Source organism: Gossypium hirsutum, chromosome D10 (assembly GCF_007990345.1).
Source record: "Gossypium hirsutum isolate 1008001.06 chromosome D10, Gossypium_hirsutum_v2.1, whole genome shotgun sequence".
NCBI classification, from domain to species: domain Eukaryota; kingdom Viridiplantae; phylum Streptophyta; class Magnoliopsida; order Malvales; family Malvaceae; genus Gossypium; species Gossypium hirsutum.
Window position 1 is genome coordinate 31,732,315 of NC_053446.1, and position 22,907 is coordinate 31,755,221.

Below are 22,907 nucleotides of genomic sequence, written 5' to 3' on the forward strand. Positions count from 1 at the left end.
CAATTAACCACATCTATAATCATGTGTACAAGCCATTTACGAAGTTTCATTAAGGTAATTTCAACATATAAGTTCATTTTCATTTCTTTGTAATTTAGTCTAGATCTCACCTTTTATACTAAATCGTAAATAATCCAAATTTCAATTAAAAACATATATTTACAATTTAAATACACAATAATTAAAAAAAATTATATCGTATGAACTTACCTGACAAAATTAGCAGACAAGTTGAATTACAAGGACAGATCAATAATTTTGTCTTTTCCCTAGTTATCCTCAGTTTGGTTTAAATCTTGATCTATATAATAATTTAATTCAATTTACCAATTTCAAACAGTTTATAATAGCCTACTGGATGCATAAATCAGTCTAATTTTTTAGTTTTTGAATATCCTTAAATTTTTGTATTTTATTCAATTTAGTCCCTCAAATCAAATTTACTATAACTTTCAAATTTGAGCTTTGATTTCGAAATCGATTTTAATTACATCTTTCTAAGGCCCTCTGCTATCCATAATTATAGAAATTTCACACCAATTTTTGAATGATTTACACTTTAGTCCCTATGTTCAAAATTAACAAATTTCACTTTATAAATTAGTTCTTTTTTATATCTAAGCTCAAAATCTAACCATTTAACACCAAAAACTTCAAGAACTCATTAATGGAAACTTTTAGAAACTTTAAAAATTTTACAAATTGATACACAAGTTAGCTAAATCAAGCTTCTAGGACCTTAAAAATATACAAATTACAATAAAAAGACTAAATCGAACTCACCAAATTAAGAGGCAAAATTTGAAAGCTTCTAAACCATTTTCTCTTCTTTTTTCTCCTGCTAGGTGGAGAAGATGATAGAAAATGGCATTCTTTTCTTTTTAATTTTTGCTTATATATTTTAATTAATTAAATTAACTTAATTAGCCTAAGTTTAATTAAATTTAAGCTTAATTAACAATTTTAGTGGGTTACAACTATTCTCCACCACTATTTAACATAATTGGAAAGGTCCAATTGCTCAATTGGTCATTCAATTAATTAAAATACTATAGCAATTAAATTTTATCATTTTTATAATTTAGTTATTGTACCTTGATTAATTATCCAAATGATAAAATTAATGAACCAAACTTTAGTTAAACTTTATACTAACCTCATAAATATTAAATATTAATATTTACGGTCTTGATCATCGACAATGGGGTTCTAAAACCATCGTTTGCTACACCATTGACTATCGGGTAGTTAATGAAACTGTGATGAGATTGTGAGAAGCGAAGATGGTCTCTTCACTTCAATTAACATAGGAGTAAGAGTAGAGCTAGATGTATAGGAAGAGTTAAATCTGCAATTAAGTGAAAGTATAGAGGAGCCGACACACTTTCTGACTATTGTTTTGGAGGAGCTGATTAATGTACTTGACGATCACATGTATTTTTCTTTTGGCTTGAAAACTACATTTCAAGACAATACGAATTTATATAACATTGAGTTTGTATTGCCCAAAGTTATAGTGCCTCGGAATGAGTTTTAGAGTTGGTTAGGCTTTGAAGAGAAGTGGATCGTTATGAGGCTGTCTCGACGATCGAAGATAAGACGGAATCAATGTTTTCAATAGAATGTGGAGGTGGTTGTCTCGAAAATAAAGAACAAACACCGATTCAAAGTTTCGAGAACCTCATGGAAGTTCTTTTACGGTGGTGATATGGGTCTCCCCGATTATGGAGGACTTTAATAATTTTTATATGTGTTTTTTTATTTCTTTGTATTGTATATTTTGATTATTTTGTGTTTGTATGTGCGTTTTTTGTTTAGGTTACACACATTAGGGGTAATGTGTAATTTAAATGTAGGAGGACATTCGTAGAAAATGGGCATTCATAGAAAATTGCATGCTTAGTCAATTTTTTTATGGTTGTGTATTTATCTTATCTTTTTGTTTTAAGTATTGTATACTGCTTGAACACGATTTGATTGACAATTGGTGAATTGTGGTATGTTTTTTGTACAATTGATTCTTTGAATGTACATAATTGATTTAAAACAACAAACAATCTATTCAAATAAGTAAAGAATCAATTTAAAACAACAAACATACTTAACTTATAGTGAAGGCCCATCTTATGTCTATTAGAGCTTATTTTTTGGTAGTAGCTAATAGTGTAATTCAGTATTGACAAATGAGGTACATGTATTAATAAGGGACCAAATGAATATCAATAGTGAATTTATGTTGGAGTCTGAATCGAGTTAAACAACAAAGAATCGATTCAAAGAATAATGAATCGATTAAATAAGCAAAGAATCGATTTAAGACAACAAACAATTTATAAAAAAATTAAATTGATCAATTTCAACAACCCCAAGACCAACCGAATGGCAAAATAAACCAACTTCTGGACACGTGTCCACTTCCAACACTAGGGATTAAATTGCAACGCGCAAAAATTAAGCAAGCCAATTTAAAAAAAATGAAAATAGGACTAAATTAAAACAATCAAAAATGAGGAAGGACTGTGCACGCAAATAACCCAAATGGCAAAAACGCGCGGATCCTCCCTGGGTCGGGTCACAGCGCGGGTCAAGGGGAGCGACTCACCTGGCTTTAACCGTTCGCGGCGGCTACACGGCGGGCACAACGGCGGCAGCATGGATGCTAGGGTCAAAACCCTAGTAGAGCAAAAGAGGGGGCAATAGTTTTTTTTTAAACTGGGCTGCTAATGATTTTTTTTAGAAAATGTTGTTTATATCATAATACAATACGACGCCGTTTTGAGCTAGGGTTCCCAGTGCCAAAACGACGTCCTTTAGTGGCCTTTGACTCGCGCTGTGACCCGACCCAGGGAGGATCCGCGTGTTTTTGCCATTTGGGTTATTTGCATGCACAGTCATTCCGCATTTTTGATTGTTTTAATTCAGTCCTATTTTTATTTTTTTTAGTTTTTTTAAATTGGCTTGCTTAATTTTTGCGCGTTGCAATTTAATCCCTAGTGCTGGGAAGTGGACACGTGTCCAGAAGTTGGTTTATTTTTCCATTCGGCCCTCCCCTCTTTAGCGCCCATTCAATTTGGTCCCAATTCGTTTTATTTTAGAATTCATTAAGATTTTCCCTCAACTTTTGTTCTGTTTTCAATCTAGTCCAATATTTAATTTATTTTTTTATTGTTTTATCATTTTAAATTCTTCATTAATACTTTAAGTTTATCACATATTATTATTTACATTTATCGTTTATTATTTTATATATTTTCTATGTAAATTCAATATAATTTATTTTTTATGGCTTATTTTATACTTTATTCTTTTAAAATTCATTTTTATATATTTTTATGATTTAAAGATTTATAGAATAATATTCTTAGACAATATTATTTTATATAAATATATACACAATTTATACTAAATTATTTTTATCCTATGCTATTGTTTTCATATTATTCTAGCTATTACCTTTTAAATATGTTTATGCATTTTCTTTTGAATTCATTTATATATATAATTTATTTCTTTTAAACCCTATTTTATTATATATTTTATTTATTTCAACTTTTGTTATATATATTATTGTGCATATATTATTTATATTAAGTTTTTCACTCCATATCTATTACTTATTTAAATTAATATGTGTACTATATATTGTGCACATTATATATTATTTTGATTTTCATTATTATTAATATGTGTCACATAAGTTGGTTTTCCATTTCAACAACAACAACACCAGCTATCACTTAAGTTAATTATTCATTTAGACAACAACAACAATATTACAAATAACAACACCAAACACTATGTTTTTCTCTCCCTCCTCCTCGCATCTTTCAATGTCCTCACTTTTTTTCAAAAAACCCAATAACACAGTTCATGAATGGGACATCAATGGTGGATCAAATCAAGCAAAAAACCAACAAGGATTTCAAAATCCGTTCTCGTACTTCTTACACTTTAAATTGGTTAGATTTCCACAATAGCACACCGGAATCACGATCAGCATCTCCATTTCTTCTCTTATTCTTTTTCTATTGCCCAACTAGAGCTCTTAAATGGGGCTGATTAAATGATAGCTAACCCTCTAACTAGTCAGTTAATGATAGCAAGGGAGTCGATTAAATGTCATGTCACTTTTCAGTTATGTTTTTAATGAAAAATGGTTAGTAAAACTGATTTGTTATTCTTTTAAAAGTTGAATGAGTGTCTTGTTATTAGACCTGGCCATGGGCCGGGCCGGGCCCACAAAAAAATTTCATCCCGTTTACTAGGCCCGGCCCGAAATATGGGTCTGAGATTTTCTCCAGGCCCGGCCCGGAGAAAAAATATGGGGCCCGGCCCGGCCCATTTTTAATTAAAATTATTTTTTTAATAAAATTAAAACTAATTGTTATTAAAATTAATTGTTAGTAAAATTATCAAATTATTAATTGTTAATTGTATTAATTGTTGTAATAAAATCTAACATTTGATTAGTAAATTTATCAAATTATTAATTGTATTAATTGTATTAATTGTTGTAATAAAATCTAACATTTGATTAGTAAAACAAACATGATGTTTTATTATTATTATTTTGTAACACTAGTCAAGGAAATGAAAGTAAATAAACTTAAAATAAAAAAAAATCTTGCTCGAGGCCTGACTCATTTTTTAAACGGGCCTAAATTTTTGTCCAAGCCTATATTTCGAGCCTATATTTTTATCTAAACCCTCCAATATTTCGAACGGGTCGTCGGACCGGGCCGGGCCGCCCGGCCATGGACAGATCTACTTGTTATTAAGATTAAAGTTATAGTGATAATAACCAATTTAGAAAATGGAAATAAGTGAGAAATCGGCTGAACTAAAGAATCAAGCGAGTCCTTTATAGATAGAAAAACAATAAATTTCTCCATCACAGAAGACAGAAATGGAAGACGGGGAAGAAAGAGAGTGGGGTGCAAAGGCGTGGACCTACCTCAGCTCAGTCCGCTCTCTATCACCGTTAATCCAGTGCATCACTAATTTTGTCTCCATGGATCTAACGGCCAACACTCTCTTATCCGCAGGTGCCTCTCCTGCCATGCTCCATTCTCCCAACGAATCCCCAGATTTCACCCCTCAAGTCAACGCTCTCTACATCAACGTAGGAACTCTCTCCGACAACTGGTTACCGGCTATGGAACTCGCCACCCAGTTGGCTTCCAAGTTGAATAAACCCTGGGTCCTCGACCCTGTCGCTGCCGGTGCCTCCCGTTTTCGGTTGAAGGCGTGTTTGGATCTTATCTCCCTTAAGCCTACCGTTATCAGAGGCAACGCCTCCGAAATCATTGCCTTGGCTAAAGCTTCCTTTCCCTCCACCAAAGGCGTAGATAGTTCTCACGATTCAACAGACGCCGTCGAAGCCGCCAAATCCTTGGCTAATTCCAGCGGTGCCGTGGTGGCGGTGTCGGGGGCAGTCGATTTCGTCACCGATGGGAATCGAATCGTCGGAGCTCGAAACGGCGTGCCGATGATGCAAAAGATCACTGCCACGGGATGCGCTGTCACCGCATTGATCGCCGCTTTTGTCGCGACTGATCCGTCGCATGCTATGGAAGCAACAGCTTCCGCGTTGGCCGTTTTTGGCGTCGCCGGAGAGCTGGGGATGGAGACGGCGAGAGGCCCGGCTTCGTTGCGGACGCACTTGATTGATTCTCTCCACGGACTTGATCAAACTGCTGTAATTTCTGGTGTTAAAATCACTGCCATATAAAGTAACAGTCTACTATTGATGCCTTTTCTTTTGTAGAGCTTAGAGTGGCAAAATTCAGATTATTCTAATATTAATTAGCGAAATTTATGTTACTATTTTATTTAAATAAATTAAAACTTAATTGCTTCAATCCAGTGTAATAAATTTAAAATATGTTGCATGATTTTTCATAATTACCATCGCCATTTCAAAGTATGTGAATGGAAGGGTTATTATGTATGAATTTGTTAAGATTCTCTTTTTTGTTGGTAGAGTTGTCAAAATGTTTGATTTAAATTAGTTATTCAATGTTGTACTATTATAACGAGTGGTTCTGATAGTAAATTTTCGTACGGTTGTAAATTGAAGTTTAAGGAGAAATCTTTAAAATTGTTACATTGAAGATGCATGACCATGTTGATTCTCACACAACCAAGCACAGAAATAATTTGGAAGTTAAGTTCTAGTATTTGAGATGGACGGTGTTCCTGAGCAATGTCTCAGCGCCATCAGTCACATGTTGGCCAGGTGGTATAAGTGGTCGAACCTCAGCAATTCCACAAGCATTCTTAAACTTGCCGGTTCCACCAGTGACTGATACATGTGACATGGTGCTTCCGATCTTGTAAACTCCGTAGAAGTTGAGGTTGTCGTTGTATTCTCCGCCTTCGATCATAGCTGTGAATGCCATCATTTGGGTTGTTCCATCTGCTGAACTGGCTACATAAACTCCTTGAGCTTTCCCTATTGCCTGTGACCCTAAGTCGGGGCTGGCAGTGAGTATATCATCGATGACGGTGATTGTTCCAAAGCCAAGTCCCAAGCCATCTGGTCCTAGAGGGATCTGAGGGTTAACATTTTGGTTTGGATTGCCGGCAAAAGCTGTACCAGCTAAGCCAGTTCCTAAAGGGAGGCCAGTGATGCCATTGACAGTAGGAATGGCACCGTTGGCATTGGGGATTGCAACTCCACCATCTGGGGGCAGGAATCCCACTGGTTTAGCAAAAGGTACCTGACCACTGTAGATGTTTCCAAGTAAGCCAGTTATTGGTCGAGCTGTGGGGCTACTTCCTCCTAGGATATCATGCATGTAGAACTCAAGGACGAGTTCTTCTGCGGGGTTAACTGCTGCCAAACATGTTACCGCGTAGACAGCAGCAATCAGCATTGTAATGCAATCTGGGGCTAGTCGCTTTGACATTTTGTGATGTTTTCTGAATGTCTTTGGTTTTCTAATGAATAGCTGCTCTGTAGCCTTTTGAGATTAGCATGCTAGACATCATGAAGCTTCCTCTTTAAATAGAGACTCAGAGAGGATAGCATCAGCTATGGAGTCGTTGGAAGGATTTTGAGGTGGTGAAGTTGGTGGTGTTACATTAGTCATGGGGAGAGTGTGTTTTCTTTTATTTATTATTATGGATGAAGGAGATAGATGAATTACGATTCGATTCTCAAAACTCATTTAACATAAAGATTACTATAGTATTTCCAGTTAAGAATGGGTGACTATAAGAAGGAAGTTGTAGCCTTGTAGGCAAGTTTTGATTTTTAACTTCAGGTTAAAATTAACATCCCAAACTTCAAAATTTGGAAAGAGTCAAGTGCATATAAATTAGTAGTGGAATGCATCATCTTTCATCTCATGGATTTGGTGGAAAATAGGAGGTCGTACAGGGTGGAGTGGTTGGATGGGACTTGACTTGCTTGTTGCAGCCAATGCTTAGACTAATCATTGGCTGTTAATGAGATTTGAAGTTTTGCGTTGTAGATACACATGTGCCCGCGGCAAGGCCTGAGCGGTGCCACTGGTGGTCAGCTTACAACCCCATTATCACAACAACTAACCTTCTTATTAGCATAAAACATTCTGATTTCTGCAGTAAAATCATTGTTTCATAAATCAAACCAAAAGCAATCTTTGTACCTTCGGCTTTTAAAATGTGGCCTTTCTGAACGAAATAATTTTAGTATTATCCCCCAAAAACTCTTTATTATTCTCACATGTTTAATATTTTATTATTTTAAACATATATTGTTAGATAAAATAAACAAATATTTTTAATATTCAAATTTTTACCCCATTTATTTATAGTAACGCAAAACAGCTTATTAACATTTAGTACGTTTACATGTGAAGGATAATACAATTATTTTGTTTTGATAATCAACTTAATAAATATTGAAAAATAATGTATTTAATATTAGAAATATTTAATAGCATAAAATAGTTTATAAAATTTTGAACCATTTCATATTTAAAAAAAATTATATTTAATTCAATGATTAAAAAAATATTCATAAAAAGGATATCATACATTCAAATAATTAGTTAATCATAATTTTAATAAAAAAAACTGAGATATGATAATAATATATAAATATATAAGATTCATCCGGGTGAGCTGCTACAGTGATGCGCTGTTGACCTGAATTAAGTAATGGTATGATGTTGCTAAAAGAAATGAGGTTTAAGTATTGGTGACTCAGATTTAGTTTTATCTCAAATGCATTTAGTTGAGTTTTAATTAATTAGTTAATCAGACAAAGCGTTTAAGAAACAAAGTGCCAACATACTTGGCATTTTGATGTGGATTTTAGGTGAAAAACGAAATATTTCTAAATAGAATTATTTCGATTTATCATTTTAATTTTTTACTAAGTTTAAGGGTTTTAAATTGAATTAAATTAAAATTTTATTCTTTTCATTTAATTTTAAATTATTTCTAATTTGATTTGATTTAATTCTTTGAGAATTTGGCATGAGGGGTGGATATTTGGATATCCAAAAAAAATAAATTTTATTTTGTTTAAATAAAATCTGTTTTTTTTTTAATTTTATAAAAATAAAATTATTTTCTTTTAAAAATGTTTTGTTTTTCATAGAGCAGGCCTATTTATTTAGGTTTTATCCAAATTGAGTTAGGTTCCAATCCAAATCATACATGGTTTAAGATAAAGCCTAAATTAATTTTAAATCCAGTTCAGGCCCAAATTGTTGTAAGTCCAATTCAAGCCTAAATTATTCTTAAATTAATTTCAAAGCCCAAATCATGTTTAGGCTCATTTTATTTTTTGAGGCCCAAAAGATCCATTTTATTAATGAGTTTTCAGATTAGAGTTCTGATCTTAACTTCTGCCGCTAGAGTGAACACGAGGGAAAACAATGTTTTTTGCAACCAATCATACTCCAGCAAAAAAAAAAAAAACAACAAACAAACAGTGTAATAGATTGCACAAACAAAATTTTAAAACGAGTTTTGAGAAAAAAAACAAATCAATCAACATGATTAAGTAATATTTTAAAAGATATATATCTCATAAATTAAATACAATGGAGAATGATTAAATTAAAAATTATCAAAATTAATTTATTTTATCAATGTAAATATAATAAATTAATAAAAATATTAGTCAATATTTAATTTCATAAAAAATAACTAATTAAGAAATTTTAGACTTTACTTTTAATGTTAAGAAAAATAATTACTATTTATTTCAATAAAAACAATGATTGAATAACTGATTAAAAAAGTTTATAGGAAAAATATGTGGTTAACTATCTATTAATATTTTATTTTAATAAAAAAATTAATTTAATTTAAATATAAAAAGAGGAAAAATTAGTCAAAAGATTAATTCAATAAAAACAATCACTTAAGAAATTCCACATTAATTAGGACTTTGTTTTAATTATAATAAAAATAATTAATATTTTATTTTAATAAAAATAATTGAATAATTAATTTTAAAAATATTAAAGCACAAATATGTTGTCTATTATTTATTAATAATTTGTTAGGATCAATAACCACTAAAAGGGAGACGAATTGGTGTTTAAAAAACTTAAAGCAAAAAAAGACAAACTATAAAGGTTCAAGAATTTATAGTGGTTCGAACCCGATTGTCTATCTCCACTACCTTAACTTATCAAACTAAGAACTTTTCAAATCCATTAGATTTGAACCTTTCAAAGACAAGGTTTTAACCTATATAACCTCTATTTTTTCAAAAGACAAGATCTCTTTAAGATTTTCTACCCGAACCCTTAAATAAATGATGCGGTCGTTGAAAGCACCAAAAATATCCTATCCCTAATAAATAATGAAAAAGAATAGTAAAAGGGAAATAGGGTCAAATCCTCAGGGACTGGACTTGCAAAATATCTAGTTCCATGAAATCCTAGGCAGAATCTTGCCCAAGAAAACTTACGTGCCTGAAAAAAATAAAATAAAAAAATAACAGAATTAAATGTTTGGATTTGAAAACGAAAAATAAAATAAAAACAAATTTAAGAATATTGAATCGAAAACTAGAAAAATTAAAAATAGAATTGAGAGAAAGGAAATTCTTATGGGAGATTCCAGCCTCCAGTTGTCTCGTTCCGCCTTGGGTTCAATCCTCGGCTTTTAGATGATCCTTCCCAAACCGAATAAGCCAGTTATAGTGGAAGAGGACGCCTACGACCACCTGCTCCAATGACTTAGACTTACGATGTGGTGGAACCTGACTCTAGCCAACAATCGCTTCTGTGGGATCGTCTTATGCTAGATCAACGCTTCTCAATGGCGAATCTCACGCCATTTTGTCTCTTGGGCTCGCTAACCTCTGACGCAGTAAGCTAACGAACCGACTGTGCAACCTTCCCAAAACATACAAAGCGATCGCATTTGCATACGTTGAAAAGCTTACTTCTTTAGGGACATGGACGGAAGCGTCAGCCCCGTAGTGCAGAGAAACGATAAATACTGAGCGAGGAGGCTAAGTACGGATTCTAAGCCTCATGAACCATTTTGGGGATTTTTGACAACCTTCGGCTAGATGAGTTTAGTGGCTCATGGTTGTAGTAGAAAAGAAAATAAATAAAATAAAAATAAAGATTTTATTGAAAAGAAATATGAAAAGAACAAAAGCCTAGACTTTTGAGGAGAGAGTGTTTACAGAAAAAGATGGGATCCCCTTTTGAGTCACTTCACCCCCTATTTATAGTGCTAGGGGAGATAGTCTAATCCTACTTAAATTCCTAAAAGATAAATACATTTAATTGAAGATAAATAAAGATAAAATAAAATCCTAAAATAATCCTTAATAATTATCTCAATATTAATTATCCTAATATAATTAAAATAGAGTTTAATAGAATAAAATCTCTTCTTTTTGCATTTCAACCCTTGTGTCCTCCATGCTTGCACTTTTGGCACCAACTTTTTCTTGTGTCGCACATTGGCCCATTTTATCTCTAAATTCACGCTTTTAGCCCTTAATTTTGCTTTTGCCTCAAATTTAGTCCCTATGAGATAAAAGATCATAAATAGCTCAAATTAGCAGGATCATACTTAGAATAAATACATAATTAATACATAAAAATACGTTATTCTAGAGTGTTATCAAATCCCCCCTACTTAGCCCATGCTTTCCCTCAAGTATGGTTCCTACCTACTGTGAAAGTTAGATTCTGCCATAAAAGAAATACAACTCCAAAGTTTTATAAAAATCAGTCAAAAATGCATATAAAAAATAAAGAGAACCCTAAGCTTGCTTTAAGTAAAATAGAAAAAGTTTTCCAATTAATAGACACAAAAATTAGAATCAACTTGAATTATTTAATGAAAATTAGGTAAATTACCAAACCTACCAAGACACCCTATTTGTTTCCTCCTTTAGTCCCCAAATTATTTTTTTTCTTTTTCTTTTTGTTTTTTTCTCTCTTTTTTATGCTTTAGGAATATACTGAACCTTTTGACGCAAAAAGAGATGACAGCCAAGCACCCCACCCCGGTTACTCAGCCCAGCAAACTCCTAATTTATTATAATTTTTCTTAAGAACACATCAAACCTTTTGACGCGAAGAGAGATGACAGCCAAGCACCCCACCTCGGTTACTCAGCCCAACATGTTCTTAAAAATTAATTCTGGTTAGCGGAGTTTTACCTAACACGTCACACAACCTTTTGACACGAAATAGGATGACAACCCAAGCACCCTACCCCGGTTACTCAGTCAGTCACGTTTTTAAGCTGCACTCATAACCACAGAAATATTAAACGATATTTTAATAATAAAATTTTTTATGAGGACTTTAGAGAAAAAAAATCAATTGTCAAAAATAAGTTTCAGTAATTACCTTAATAGTCATCAACATATTTTAGCATGCAAACATATTAAGTGTCCACTTTGTATTTAAACTTGATCAATTTTACGAAAAGTAAGATAAAGTTAACTTTATGAATCACAATTATTTTTAGTCTAATAAGAATAAAATAGTGGAGATGGCATCAATTATGAAAAATTCGTAATTTTCTCAGAAAATAAGAATCATGCTTGTAGGTCAAACAATAGGCAATTGTTGGTAAAATTTTTGGGCATGAAAAGAGGCAGAAGATTCTAAAAAAATAAATATGGACAAAATAAAGCCTCAAGCAGCAACACCAGCCAAAAATAATCATAGCAACAGCGACAATAACCAAAATCACAGCAGAAAATGATAGTAATAACGATGAGTACCTCCCCATATTGAAAGCACATTGTCCTCAATGTGGACGAAAAGAAATAAATAGGTAGAAAAGTTTAGAAAAACTCCCCGTGTTGTTACTTTCGATCGTAAATGATGGCAATGAGCTCAGTCAGTTGCTGGCCAAAGGTTTCAAGTCGGGCCTCAATGCGCTCTAAGCGTTGCTCAACGGTTTTCTTCGCATTTTTGCTCTGTTTTATCTCAGCAAAAGAAGAAAAAATTATTAATATCCAAATAAGTAAAATAAAATAAAATAAAGTAATAAATAAAGTAAAGAAAAAAATAAAAATAAAAATAAAAATTGGGTTGCCTCCCAACAAGCGCTTGTTTAACGTCGTTAGCTCGACGCCGTTATTAGTTTTATGGTGGTTCAAAATGGATTTTCTCAACCGTGTGGGCTTGAAAATTCTCATAATACGGCTTCAACCGCTGGCCATTGACTACAAATCGCCTTTCAGATTCTTCACTCTCTATTTCAACTGCTCCATGTGTGAACACTTTAGTAACAATAAAATGTCATTGCCATCGTGATCGAAGCTTACCTGGGAATAACTTTAACACGGAGTTATAAAGTAAAACTTTTTGTCCTACCAAAAAATGCTTCTGAGCTATTCTCTTATCGTGAAACAACTTTTTTTGTCTTTATAAATGTAAGCATTCTCGTAGTCATCATTGTGAATTTCTTCTAACTCTTGGATGTCTAATTTCCTTGCCTGTTCTGCGGGTTCTAACTCCAACTCTGATGCCTGTATAACAGAAGGTAACAATTTAGTATTTGGAGATAATAATTCATTAACAAATTCAATTTCATCAAGTTCAGAATTATCTCCATAAATTGACTCAAAATTCTCTTCCACCAAAGAGTCAATTATGTCAATACGATTTACGCTCAAGAATACGATTTATGCTCAAGATTTCGCTTGGATCGCTAATGGCGTTGTAGACATTAAACTTTACGATCTCCCTATCAAACTCCATCTTGAGAGTTCCACTTCGAACATCAATTTTAGTACTTGCTGTACTAAGGAAAGATCGACCCAACAGGAGATCTGAAGATCCAGGAGTACTATCCTCCTCCATTTTGATCACATAAAAATCTGCACGGAAAATAAGCTCGTTAACTTTTACTAGAACATTCTCAAGGATTCCTTCTGGATGCACAACAGACCTGTCCGCCAATTGAATTATAACACCTGTTTTTGTCAAAAAACCTGCGTTAAGTGATTCATAAATAGAATACGGCATTACATTTATAGAAGCCCCTAGATCACACATAGCCTTTTTAATTCCCAGATGGCCTATTTTACATGGTATTGCAAACATGCCCCTATCCTTGCATTTTACTGGCATTTTCCGCTGTAACACTGCAGATACATTCTCACCAACATTCACCCTTTCATTACCTGTTAATTTTCGCTTGTTGGTGCAAAGCTCTTTAAGAAATTTGGCATACCGCGGTATTTGCTTGATGGCGTCCAACAACGGAATATTGATCTCGACATTTCTAAATGTTTCAAGAATTTCCTTGTCCTCTTTACCTCTTCGACACTGGTTGAATCATTCTGGAAATGGAAGTTGAATTTTAGACAATGGAGGCTTCGGTCAGACCTGTTCGTCTTTCTCGGGTTTTTCTTGGGCGATTTCTTGGGCAAGATTCCTGTTAAGAATTGGTTCCAATACCTTTCTGCTTCGCAACGTCACTGCATTTGCATTTTGTGTAGGGTTTGGTTCTGTTTGTGACGGCAGCTTCCCTTGAGAGGTCAATTTCTCAATCGATGTGGTCAACTCTCTAATAGATGCCTCGGTTTTCTGTTGGAAATCCTTCATCTCTTTTTAGAAATTAAGATTTTGCTGTTGAAAATCAAGAACATTAGCTGCTAACTTATTGACCATGGTTTCTAAAAAATTACCCGAACCTTGCGACTGTTGCGGAAACTGATTTTGGTATGGCTGGTTGTTTCGTGGATTGGCCCCATAGCTTAAGTTAGGATGGTCCTTCCACCCTGGGTTGTAGGTATTAGCGTAGAGGTCGTACTGCCTTTGTGGTGGCCCAGAAAAATTTCCCACAGCATCCAGATGGGTCGTGGTATCATCATACAAACTGGGACATGCATCAGTTGCATGATCAAGTGTAGTACATATTCCGCATAACGGAGATGTCTTCACTTTTTCTGCAATAAGAGAATTTATCATATTAGTAAGTCTATCAACTTTATCCTCTAAGGTTGAATTACTTAACTGGTGAACCCTTCTAGGGGGTTCAGTATTAGCTCGAAACTGCTGAGAATTTGCAGCCATCGTGGAGATCAAGTCTCTCGCTTGTTGGGGAGTCATGTTGACCAATGCTCCTCCACTAGCAGCGTCTACCATATTCATCTCCATGGGCCTCAAACATTCGTAAAAGTATTAGAGGAGAGATTGCTCCGTTATACCATGTTGTGGGTAGCTTGCACACAACTTCTTAAACCACTCCCAATAATTGTAAAGGGACTCAGCTTCTTTTTGCCTTATTCCAACATTTTTTCTTCTTAGCTCAGCTGCTTAAGACGCTGGAAAAAACCTGTTCAGAAACAAACGAGATAGATCAACCCAAGTTGTAATAGATCCAGGGGGTAAATAAAATAACCATTCCTTAGCAGAATATGCTAGAGAGAAAGGGAAAGCACGCAATTTAATCTGATCCTCAGTTACCCATTGAGGTTTCATGCTAAGATAAACCATATGAAATTCTTTCAAATGCTTGTGGGAATTTTCATTTTGTAACCCACGAAAAGTTGGCAATAACTGGATTAAACCTGACTTCAACTCAAAATCAGTATCCATAGTAGGATACGTGATGCACAATGGCGGTTGTTCTGTCAGAGCTTTGGCCAGTTGGCGAATCGTTTGAGCCATTAGTTGGTGTGCTAGATTCGGGTTTTCGTTAACCCTAGTGTTAAGCACTTCTTCTGGTGAGTCGACTTCTACTTTTTCGCTTTCAAGTGTTCGAGTAGGGTTTTCGTTAACCCTAGACTCAGCTTCGTCGTCGACTTCTATTTCTGGCGGTGGGTTACTTTGAGTTCCAACCACCGCTGACTGCTTTTTCCGTAACTTTGTCTCCTTGCGATTGGCTCTAGCAGTCTTCTCAATTTCTGAATCGAATGCAAGAGTACCTGGAGCAGATCTGGTCATAAAAAGCAAAAAACAAGATTAATACGTTGCCAGTCCCCGGCAACGGCGCCAAAATTTGATGTAGTCGTTGAAAGCACCAAAAATATCCTATCCCTAATAAATAATGAAAAAGAAAAGTAAAAGGGAAGTAGGGTCAAATCCTCAGGGACTGGACTTGCAAAATATCTAGTTCCGTGAAATCCTAGGCAGAATCTTGCCCAAGAAAACTTACGTGCCTGAAAAAATAAAATAAAAAATAACATAATTAAATGTTTGGATTTGAAAACGAAAAATAAAATAAAAACAAATTTAAGAATATTGAATCAAAAATTAGAAAAATTAAAAATAGAATTGAGAGAAAGGAAATTATTATGGGAGATTCCAGCCTCCAGTTGTCTCGTTCCGCCTTGGGTTCAATCCTTGGCTTTTAGATGATCCTTCCCAAACCGAATAAGCCAGTTAGAGTGGAAGAGGACGCCTACGACCACCAGCTCCAATGACTTAGACTTATGACGTGGTGGAACCTGACTCTAGCCAACAATCGCTTCTGTGGGATCGTCTTATACTAGATCAACGCTTCTTAATGGCGAATCTCACGCCATTTTGTCTCTTGGGCTCGCCAACCTTTGACGCAGTAAGCTAACGAACCGACTATGCAACCTTCCCAAAACATACAAAGCGGCCGCCTTTGCATACGTTGAAAAGCTTATTCTTTAGGGACATGGACGGAAGCGTCAGCCCCGTAGTGCAGAGAAACGATGAATACTGAGCGAGGAGGCTAAGTACGGATTCTAAGCCTCATGGACCCTTTTGGGGATTTTTGACAACCTTCAGCTAGATGGGTTTAGTGGCTCATGGTTGTGGTAGAAAAGAAAATAAATAAAATAAAAATAAAGATTTTATTGAAAAGAAATATGAAAAGAACAAAAGCCTAGACTTTTGAGGAAAGAGTGTTTACAGAAAAAGAGGAAATCCCCTTTTGAGTCACTTCACCCCCTATATATAGTGCTAGGGGAGATAGTCTAATCCTACTTAAATTCCTAAAAGATAAATACATTTAATTGAAGATAAATAAAGATAAAATAAAATCCTAAAATAATCCTTAATAATTATCTCAATATTAATTATCCTAATATAATTAAAATAGAGTTTAATAGAATAAAATCTCTTCTTTTTGCATTTCAACCCTTGTGTCCTCCATGCTTGCACTTTTGGCAACTTTTCCTTGTGTCGCACGTTGGCCCATTTTATCTTTAAATTCACGCTTTTGGCCCTTAATTTTGCTTTTACCTCAAATTTAGTCCCTATGAGATAAAAGATCATAAATAACTCAAATTAGCAGGATCATACTTAGAATAAATACATAATTAATACATAAAAATACGTTATTCTAGAGTGTTATCAATAAATCCTCACAAAAATGAGAAATAAAATTTGAAATGATTATCACCTCTAGAATGTTGATATATAACAATTAAGCACTCTCACACAACAATACAACACTTGAAAGAATGAATAACAACTAAAACCACAAATGTGTGCAAGATAAAATAAGAGTAATAATGAGAATTTGTTTGAATTAAACTCATGATCTTTGTGTACTTATTTATTGTATTCATATTAGTGTCCTTGAAAGATATTATACCATCTCATTGAATTATGGACGTTTGGAGATATTGGAGGGAGTTTATAGCTGTTCGGAACATTTATTTCGCGCATTTAGTGTAGCCTACAGCAGTATCTCTTGTGATATAAACCCCTTGTCTCAAGACAGGAAGAACAAAACTATGATTGTTGGAGTCTGAGGTCTCGAGACACAATAGGCTTGTCTTGAGACAATTTGCTATATGTCTTGAGACATTTGCTCGGTTGTCTCGAGACAAGGCTCTTTTAAAACAAATCTCAGCTTCGATGTTTTGTTGTCTTGAGACAAAAAAAGACTTTTGTCTCAAGATAAGGTTCCCTTATAGCTTACCTTAGCTTCGGTGTTGGCTGGCTCGAGACAAAATGACTTTTGTCTCAAGATAGGGTTTTCTTGAAGCAATTTTAGCTTCAATGTTGGTCTGTTTAAAGACAAACATGCATGTGCCTCCAAACAAGGTTGAGAACTTAGAAAAATATGGCTTAGAAATATTTTAAAGGACTTGGGGTTGTCAAAAGCATTTGTAGAAAGTTTAAGTCATTTAAAAATTTTGTTTTTGAGTTTGTAACACTTGAAAATATATTTGAATAATATAATAATTTATGTAAATTTAATTAAGGAAATTTATAATTAAGTTTATTATACCAAAATAAATAAAAATCAAAGCTAATAATCTCTCTTCTTTTTATATAATAAATTTTTTTTTGAAAAATTTTCTTTGCAAAAGCGGCCCTAAATCAAATGTTATTTTCAAGTTAAGCTTCCCTTCTAAAACACTTTATGAAGACATTCTTTTGACCAAACAATGATTTGAATTTCATAAAAGAAATTATTTAGAAAAAAAGGCTTTCAAAATCAATAGTTAACAAATCAAAACTTATTAGCAATTTTATTTTCAAAATTTGAAATTATGTTTTGCCATTGCTTTTTAAGTAAATTTTGTTATACTCCTTCCCCTTTTTAGTATATAAAAAAGTTAGAACAAAAATGAGGTGAAACATACCAAGAGAGAAACGTTTGAAAATCAAAGCGTTTCGAAGAAAATGCAAAAAAAAAGATAAAAAAATCACAACAATAAGAAATGAAAGAGCATGTATGGACACTAGATAATTTAAAGAAGAATCATTCTAAAACATAAATATCCTAAAGAAAATCATTCTTAAAATCCAAACATAAACACCTTAAAAAAATTTACCAACCAAAGAAAATAGAAACATAAACAAGTCCACTATTGCTAAGGGAGCATGCTCATCGCCTTGTGGTTGGTATTGGCCTCTTTCTTTATGACTGTCACCTTGCGGATTTTGAGCGTGACGTTCAACACCTTTCTTGACCCACTGACCATTCTCAAACACATAACCGCTATTATAAAATGTCTCATTGCTTCATGTCTAATTGGAGAGATATTTTGTTTAGGTAGAGACATAGATTTGACTAACTGGACTGATAGTACATCGGACTGAACCCAAGAACAATAGATCCTAAATTCGTTTGTTGATTTATTCACTTGTAGTGTTCATAGTGTAACATACCTAAATCTTGAGTGGATGACAAACTATATATGCATGATTTGTACACTTTGATGTAAGTAAAAGCTTAAGTTCGAATTGATAAGAAACCGAAAGCTAGTGTGTTGGGTGTACAACTTCTGCAGTATGCAACGACATTCACAATAGTGGAATTCATAGCTCAAGACAGTAAATGATACCCTCTCATTGGCATTACATGATTGATGAAAAGTAAACGTGGCCATGGGTCATTCATCTTTGTGATGAATGACTTGGTTACTATTTGATAGTAATTGACTTTTCATGAAGAAAGATGTAATCGTTACCATGAGATAAAATAGGATAGTATTAGGAGAATGAATATTATCCCAAAGAGATCAAGGATATCCTATGAGGGTAACACACTTATTACATGGTCATTGGACAAGCACTGATTGAGTTGCTTTCATAATGGTATGCCTTGGAGAGAGCTCACAGTGGAATGACTTCATGATTAAAAGAGTTTACAATTAATAGGCGAAGAGCTGAAACCTAATTATAATCATTTGAGCCTTAATTGCATATGTCCAATCGGTCATTCTACTAGCTCATTGAAACTAGAAATGATTTACATGTTGAATCAAATGAACAAAAATGAATATAAATGGTGAAAATGGATAAATGAGAAATCATTTGGAAATTATTATGATTTTCTCCAAAATTAAGATGATAATGAAAAATGGAATCATTTGGAAATTAATGTGATTTTCCCCAAAATGAAAATGACCAAAAAAATGAATTTATGTTTTTCAAATTAAATGAAGTTCGAAAATGGAAATAAATCGTTTGATCATAGTGAATCATTGAATACAGAACAATTAAATATATTTTTTATAGATTCTTTTACAATAAAGTCGTCATGATTTTAATGGAATGAGAATTGAGTTGAGAAAATTATTTAATTGAAAATATATTGAGAAGTTTATTTTGGGAAATTGAAAAACAAATATTGGTTGGATCGAATTATTGTACCTACCTTGGATTTGGTAGGGAAATTAGGGGATCGAGAGTATATTTATGGGAAGATGACACTTCAAATGGTTTTTCTATCTGCTTAATGTTCATGTTTTTCTTTCTAATCTCAACAGTCTCTTCTTTTTATTTTTATTTTTGTTAAGATTAGTATGAGATCTCGTTTAATGAGTATATGATTCTGCCTTCTGGTAAGTCTTACAACTTTGCACATTACGACTATAAAAGAGAAGAGTGTTACAAGAAGACCTTGCATGAGGGTCGTTTGTAGTTAAAATGTTATTAAAGTGTTTGTAATGAGGATTTTAATGGAAATCTTATGATCGTTTAAGTAGTTGCTATTGTCGGATTAGGAAGGACTATCGAAGCAGAAGCTCTAGGCCGAGGTAAAGGTGAGTCTCTAAACCCAACTCATGCATGTCATGTAATTATGTGTATATGTGTTTCTAAGAGGAATATACAAATATGTAAATGAAGTGAACAATACGTGACATGATATGACATTGTGTGATATAAGATATTGCTGGAGTATGTGTGTAGTCATTACCTAATACTTTCCTGTTATATGATTCAATACCTGACAATTCAAGGTTATGTAAAAAAGTGAGAAATATATTTGTTTGTGTTGCTTCCAGTAGGGTAGGTATATTGCTCACTGAACAGGTAGGCCACTGTGAAAATAAAGATTTATTGTGTAGCCTATGGTAAGGAAGCTATAATACTAACTGGACTGACAGATCACGAAATAAATCTGTGGAAAGTCTATGGCCATGACATCGTATGATAATATGCCAAGAGGGCATGCAGGTACAAAACCATATGGGAGAAACCCCATGGCATCCATTGAGATGGTCTGCTGAGACAGTAAACACGGATTTCATGGAAAGCATTTGTGGCAAATCCTCTAGAAAGCCTTTGTGGCGAATTAGCTGGGAAATTCGTAGAGTGAATTCTATAATGATCAAGTGGTGAGATGCTAGTCTGCCTCGAGTAAGATCTGGGTATGCTTGTGAGGCATTTTCTAATAAAATTCTCGACAAGAGTAACCAACTGATGAATCTACTTATAGTGATCTACTATGACAAGAACCTTATGTATTGAAATATGGGGTAGTGTAAGTGCTCGCCAAACTTCGAATTTCTTAGGTCCTGTATTGAAGTTATCTAGGATTCTATTACTTGAATTAAAACCATGTATTCTTTTTAGTATGTCTGTCTGAACTGATTTGAAGATACGATGTAACTGGTGTTTTGATAATCACTGGGCTCTGTAAAGGAATCTGTCAAGAGTAGTATCCGTTGAGTATCATTTTGGGAATCGCATCTAACTACAAATTGCAAAGAGATTGTGCAATGGGATTTGAAGTATGGTGTAAAGTTTGAGACCCACCAGTCAGGTGAGAAAGTATAAGATGATTAAATGCAGAGATTGACGTATGATTATTCGCCAATCAAGTACCAGAAGGTATTCGCCTAAGTCTAAGAGGGGGTCTAAACCCTTGAGTCGAGAAATTCTACATCATTGAAAGGTAATAATGAGTGAGACCCATTAAGTTCCTTTGAACTTATATGCGTCTTTTGGTATACAGGTCTGAAAATTGAACCAGTGTGTCAGGAAGGACCAAGCCAGAGTTATGACATGGTGGTAGATTGAGGGTAATATTATGCATACAAGGGGACATTTATATAAATATGTTTTTCAAATGAAAAATAGTAATATATGCTACAAATGTGTCTATTTTATCAAAGATGTAAGGTTTTATTTTACCTTTGAAAGTTTGTGACAAACGATAAATGTTATAATCAAACTTATTGTCCTAAAAAGGATTTTAAATAAATTAAAAGTACATTCAGTATGACTTATGTAAATTGTAAAAAAAAATTAAGTGTGTAGGTATTGTGACATATTATATTTGGATCTGGTTAATCGGGTCGAGTATAGGGTGTTACAGGGGTGAATTGGTGTATAAAGATTAAAGCAAAGATGAAAAATAATAGAGACTCAAGAATTTATTATGGTTCGGCCCCAATTGTCTACCTCCACTACCGTAGCTTACCACAACTAAAATTTTCTCAAATTCACTAGATTTGGACCTTTCAAGGACAATGTTTAACCTTTACAATTTTTATCTTTTCAAAAAGCAAGATAGGGTTACTTCTTTGTAAGATTTTCTACCCAAAACCTTAAGTAAATCTTCACAAAAATGAGAAATAAAGTTTGAAAGGATTATTACCTTTAGAAGGTTGATATATAACAATTAAGCACTCTCTCACAACAATAAAACACATGAAAGAATGAATAACAGCTAAACCCAAAAGTGTGTACAAGAGAAAATAAGAATAATAATGAGAAATTATTGGAATTAAGCTCTTGATCTTTGTGTACTTGTTTTTTGTCTTCATATGAGTGTCCTTGAATGATATTTATAAGCTCTCATTGAATTATGGACGTTTAGAGCTGTTGGAGAAAGTTTCTAGTCGTTAGGAGTGTTTATTTCGCGTATTTAAAGTAGTCTGCAGCAGTATGTCTCGAGACATAAACCTCTTGTCTCGAGACAATAAGAACAAAAATATGATCGTTGGAGCTTGAGGTCTCGAGAGACAATAGGCTTGTCTCAAGACAATATGCTATATGTCTCGAGACAATTGCTCGATTTTCTCGAGACAAGGCTCCTTTATAGTTTACCTTACTTTTTTCATGATACAGGGTTCCTTTGAAGCAATTTTAGCTTCAATGTTGGTCTGTCTCGAGAGAGACATGCTTGTGTTTCAAGACAAAACTGAGAACTTAGAAAATGTGGCTTAGAAACATTTTAAAAGACTTGGGGGTTTTCAAAAAAATTTGTAGAACGTTTAAGTCATTTAGAAACTTTTTTTTTAAAGTTTGTAACACTTAAAAATATATCTGAATAAGATTGAAATAATTTATGCAAATTTTATCAAGAGAATTTTTAAATAAATTTGTTATATTAAAATAATTTAAAATAAAAAACATTATATATATAATTAATAGAAAAATTAGTTAATGTTTAATTTAATAAAATATATAAAAGCACTTCGATTTTAATGGAAGTAAAAAATAATTAATACTTTATTTGAATAAAAATATTGAATAATTTAAAATTTATCAACAATAAGTTATTTTATCAATTTAAAAAATAAAAAATATTCATATTTAAATTAATAAAAATAATAAATTAAGGAAATTTATTTTAATAAGGACTTGAACATTAATTATAAAATATTTTATTAATATTTTAATAAATTAAGGAATTTTACTTTAATAAGGATTCTAATGTTAATGGTAATATATTTTATTAATACATCATTTTAATTAAAAAAGAATTATTTAAAAAAATTCAATGGTAAATATTTGTAG

At 33.2% G+C, this 22,907-nt stretch overlaps 2 protein-coding genes across 2 annotated transcripts; one reads left to right on the plus strand and one right to left on the minus strand.

Moving 5' to 3' along the window:
* The first annotated feature begins 4,804 nt into the window (after positions 1–4,804).
* LOC107915071 (hydroxyethylthiazole kinase) lies at positions 4,805–5,861 on the plus strand. The gene has a single exon (XM_016844186.2). The coding sequence runs from the start codon at positions 4,907–4,909 to the stop codon at positions 5,729–5,731; it is 825 nt and encodes a 274-aa protein (XP_016699675.1). The 5' UTR covers positions 4,805–4,906; the 3' UTR covers positions 5,732–5,861.
* A 312-nt stretch (positions 5,862–6,173) lies between these two features.
* On the minus strand, positions 6,174–7,189 carry LOC121222147 (dirigent protein 18). Its single transcript, XM_041102103.1, has one exon. It carries the CDS (start codon positions 6,909–6,911, stop codon positions 6,174–6,176), a length of 738 nt encoding a protein of 245 aa, XP_040958037.1. The 5' UTR covers positions 6,912–7,189.
* Positions 7,190–22,907: the final 15,718 nt, after the last annotated feature.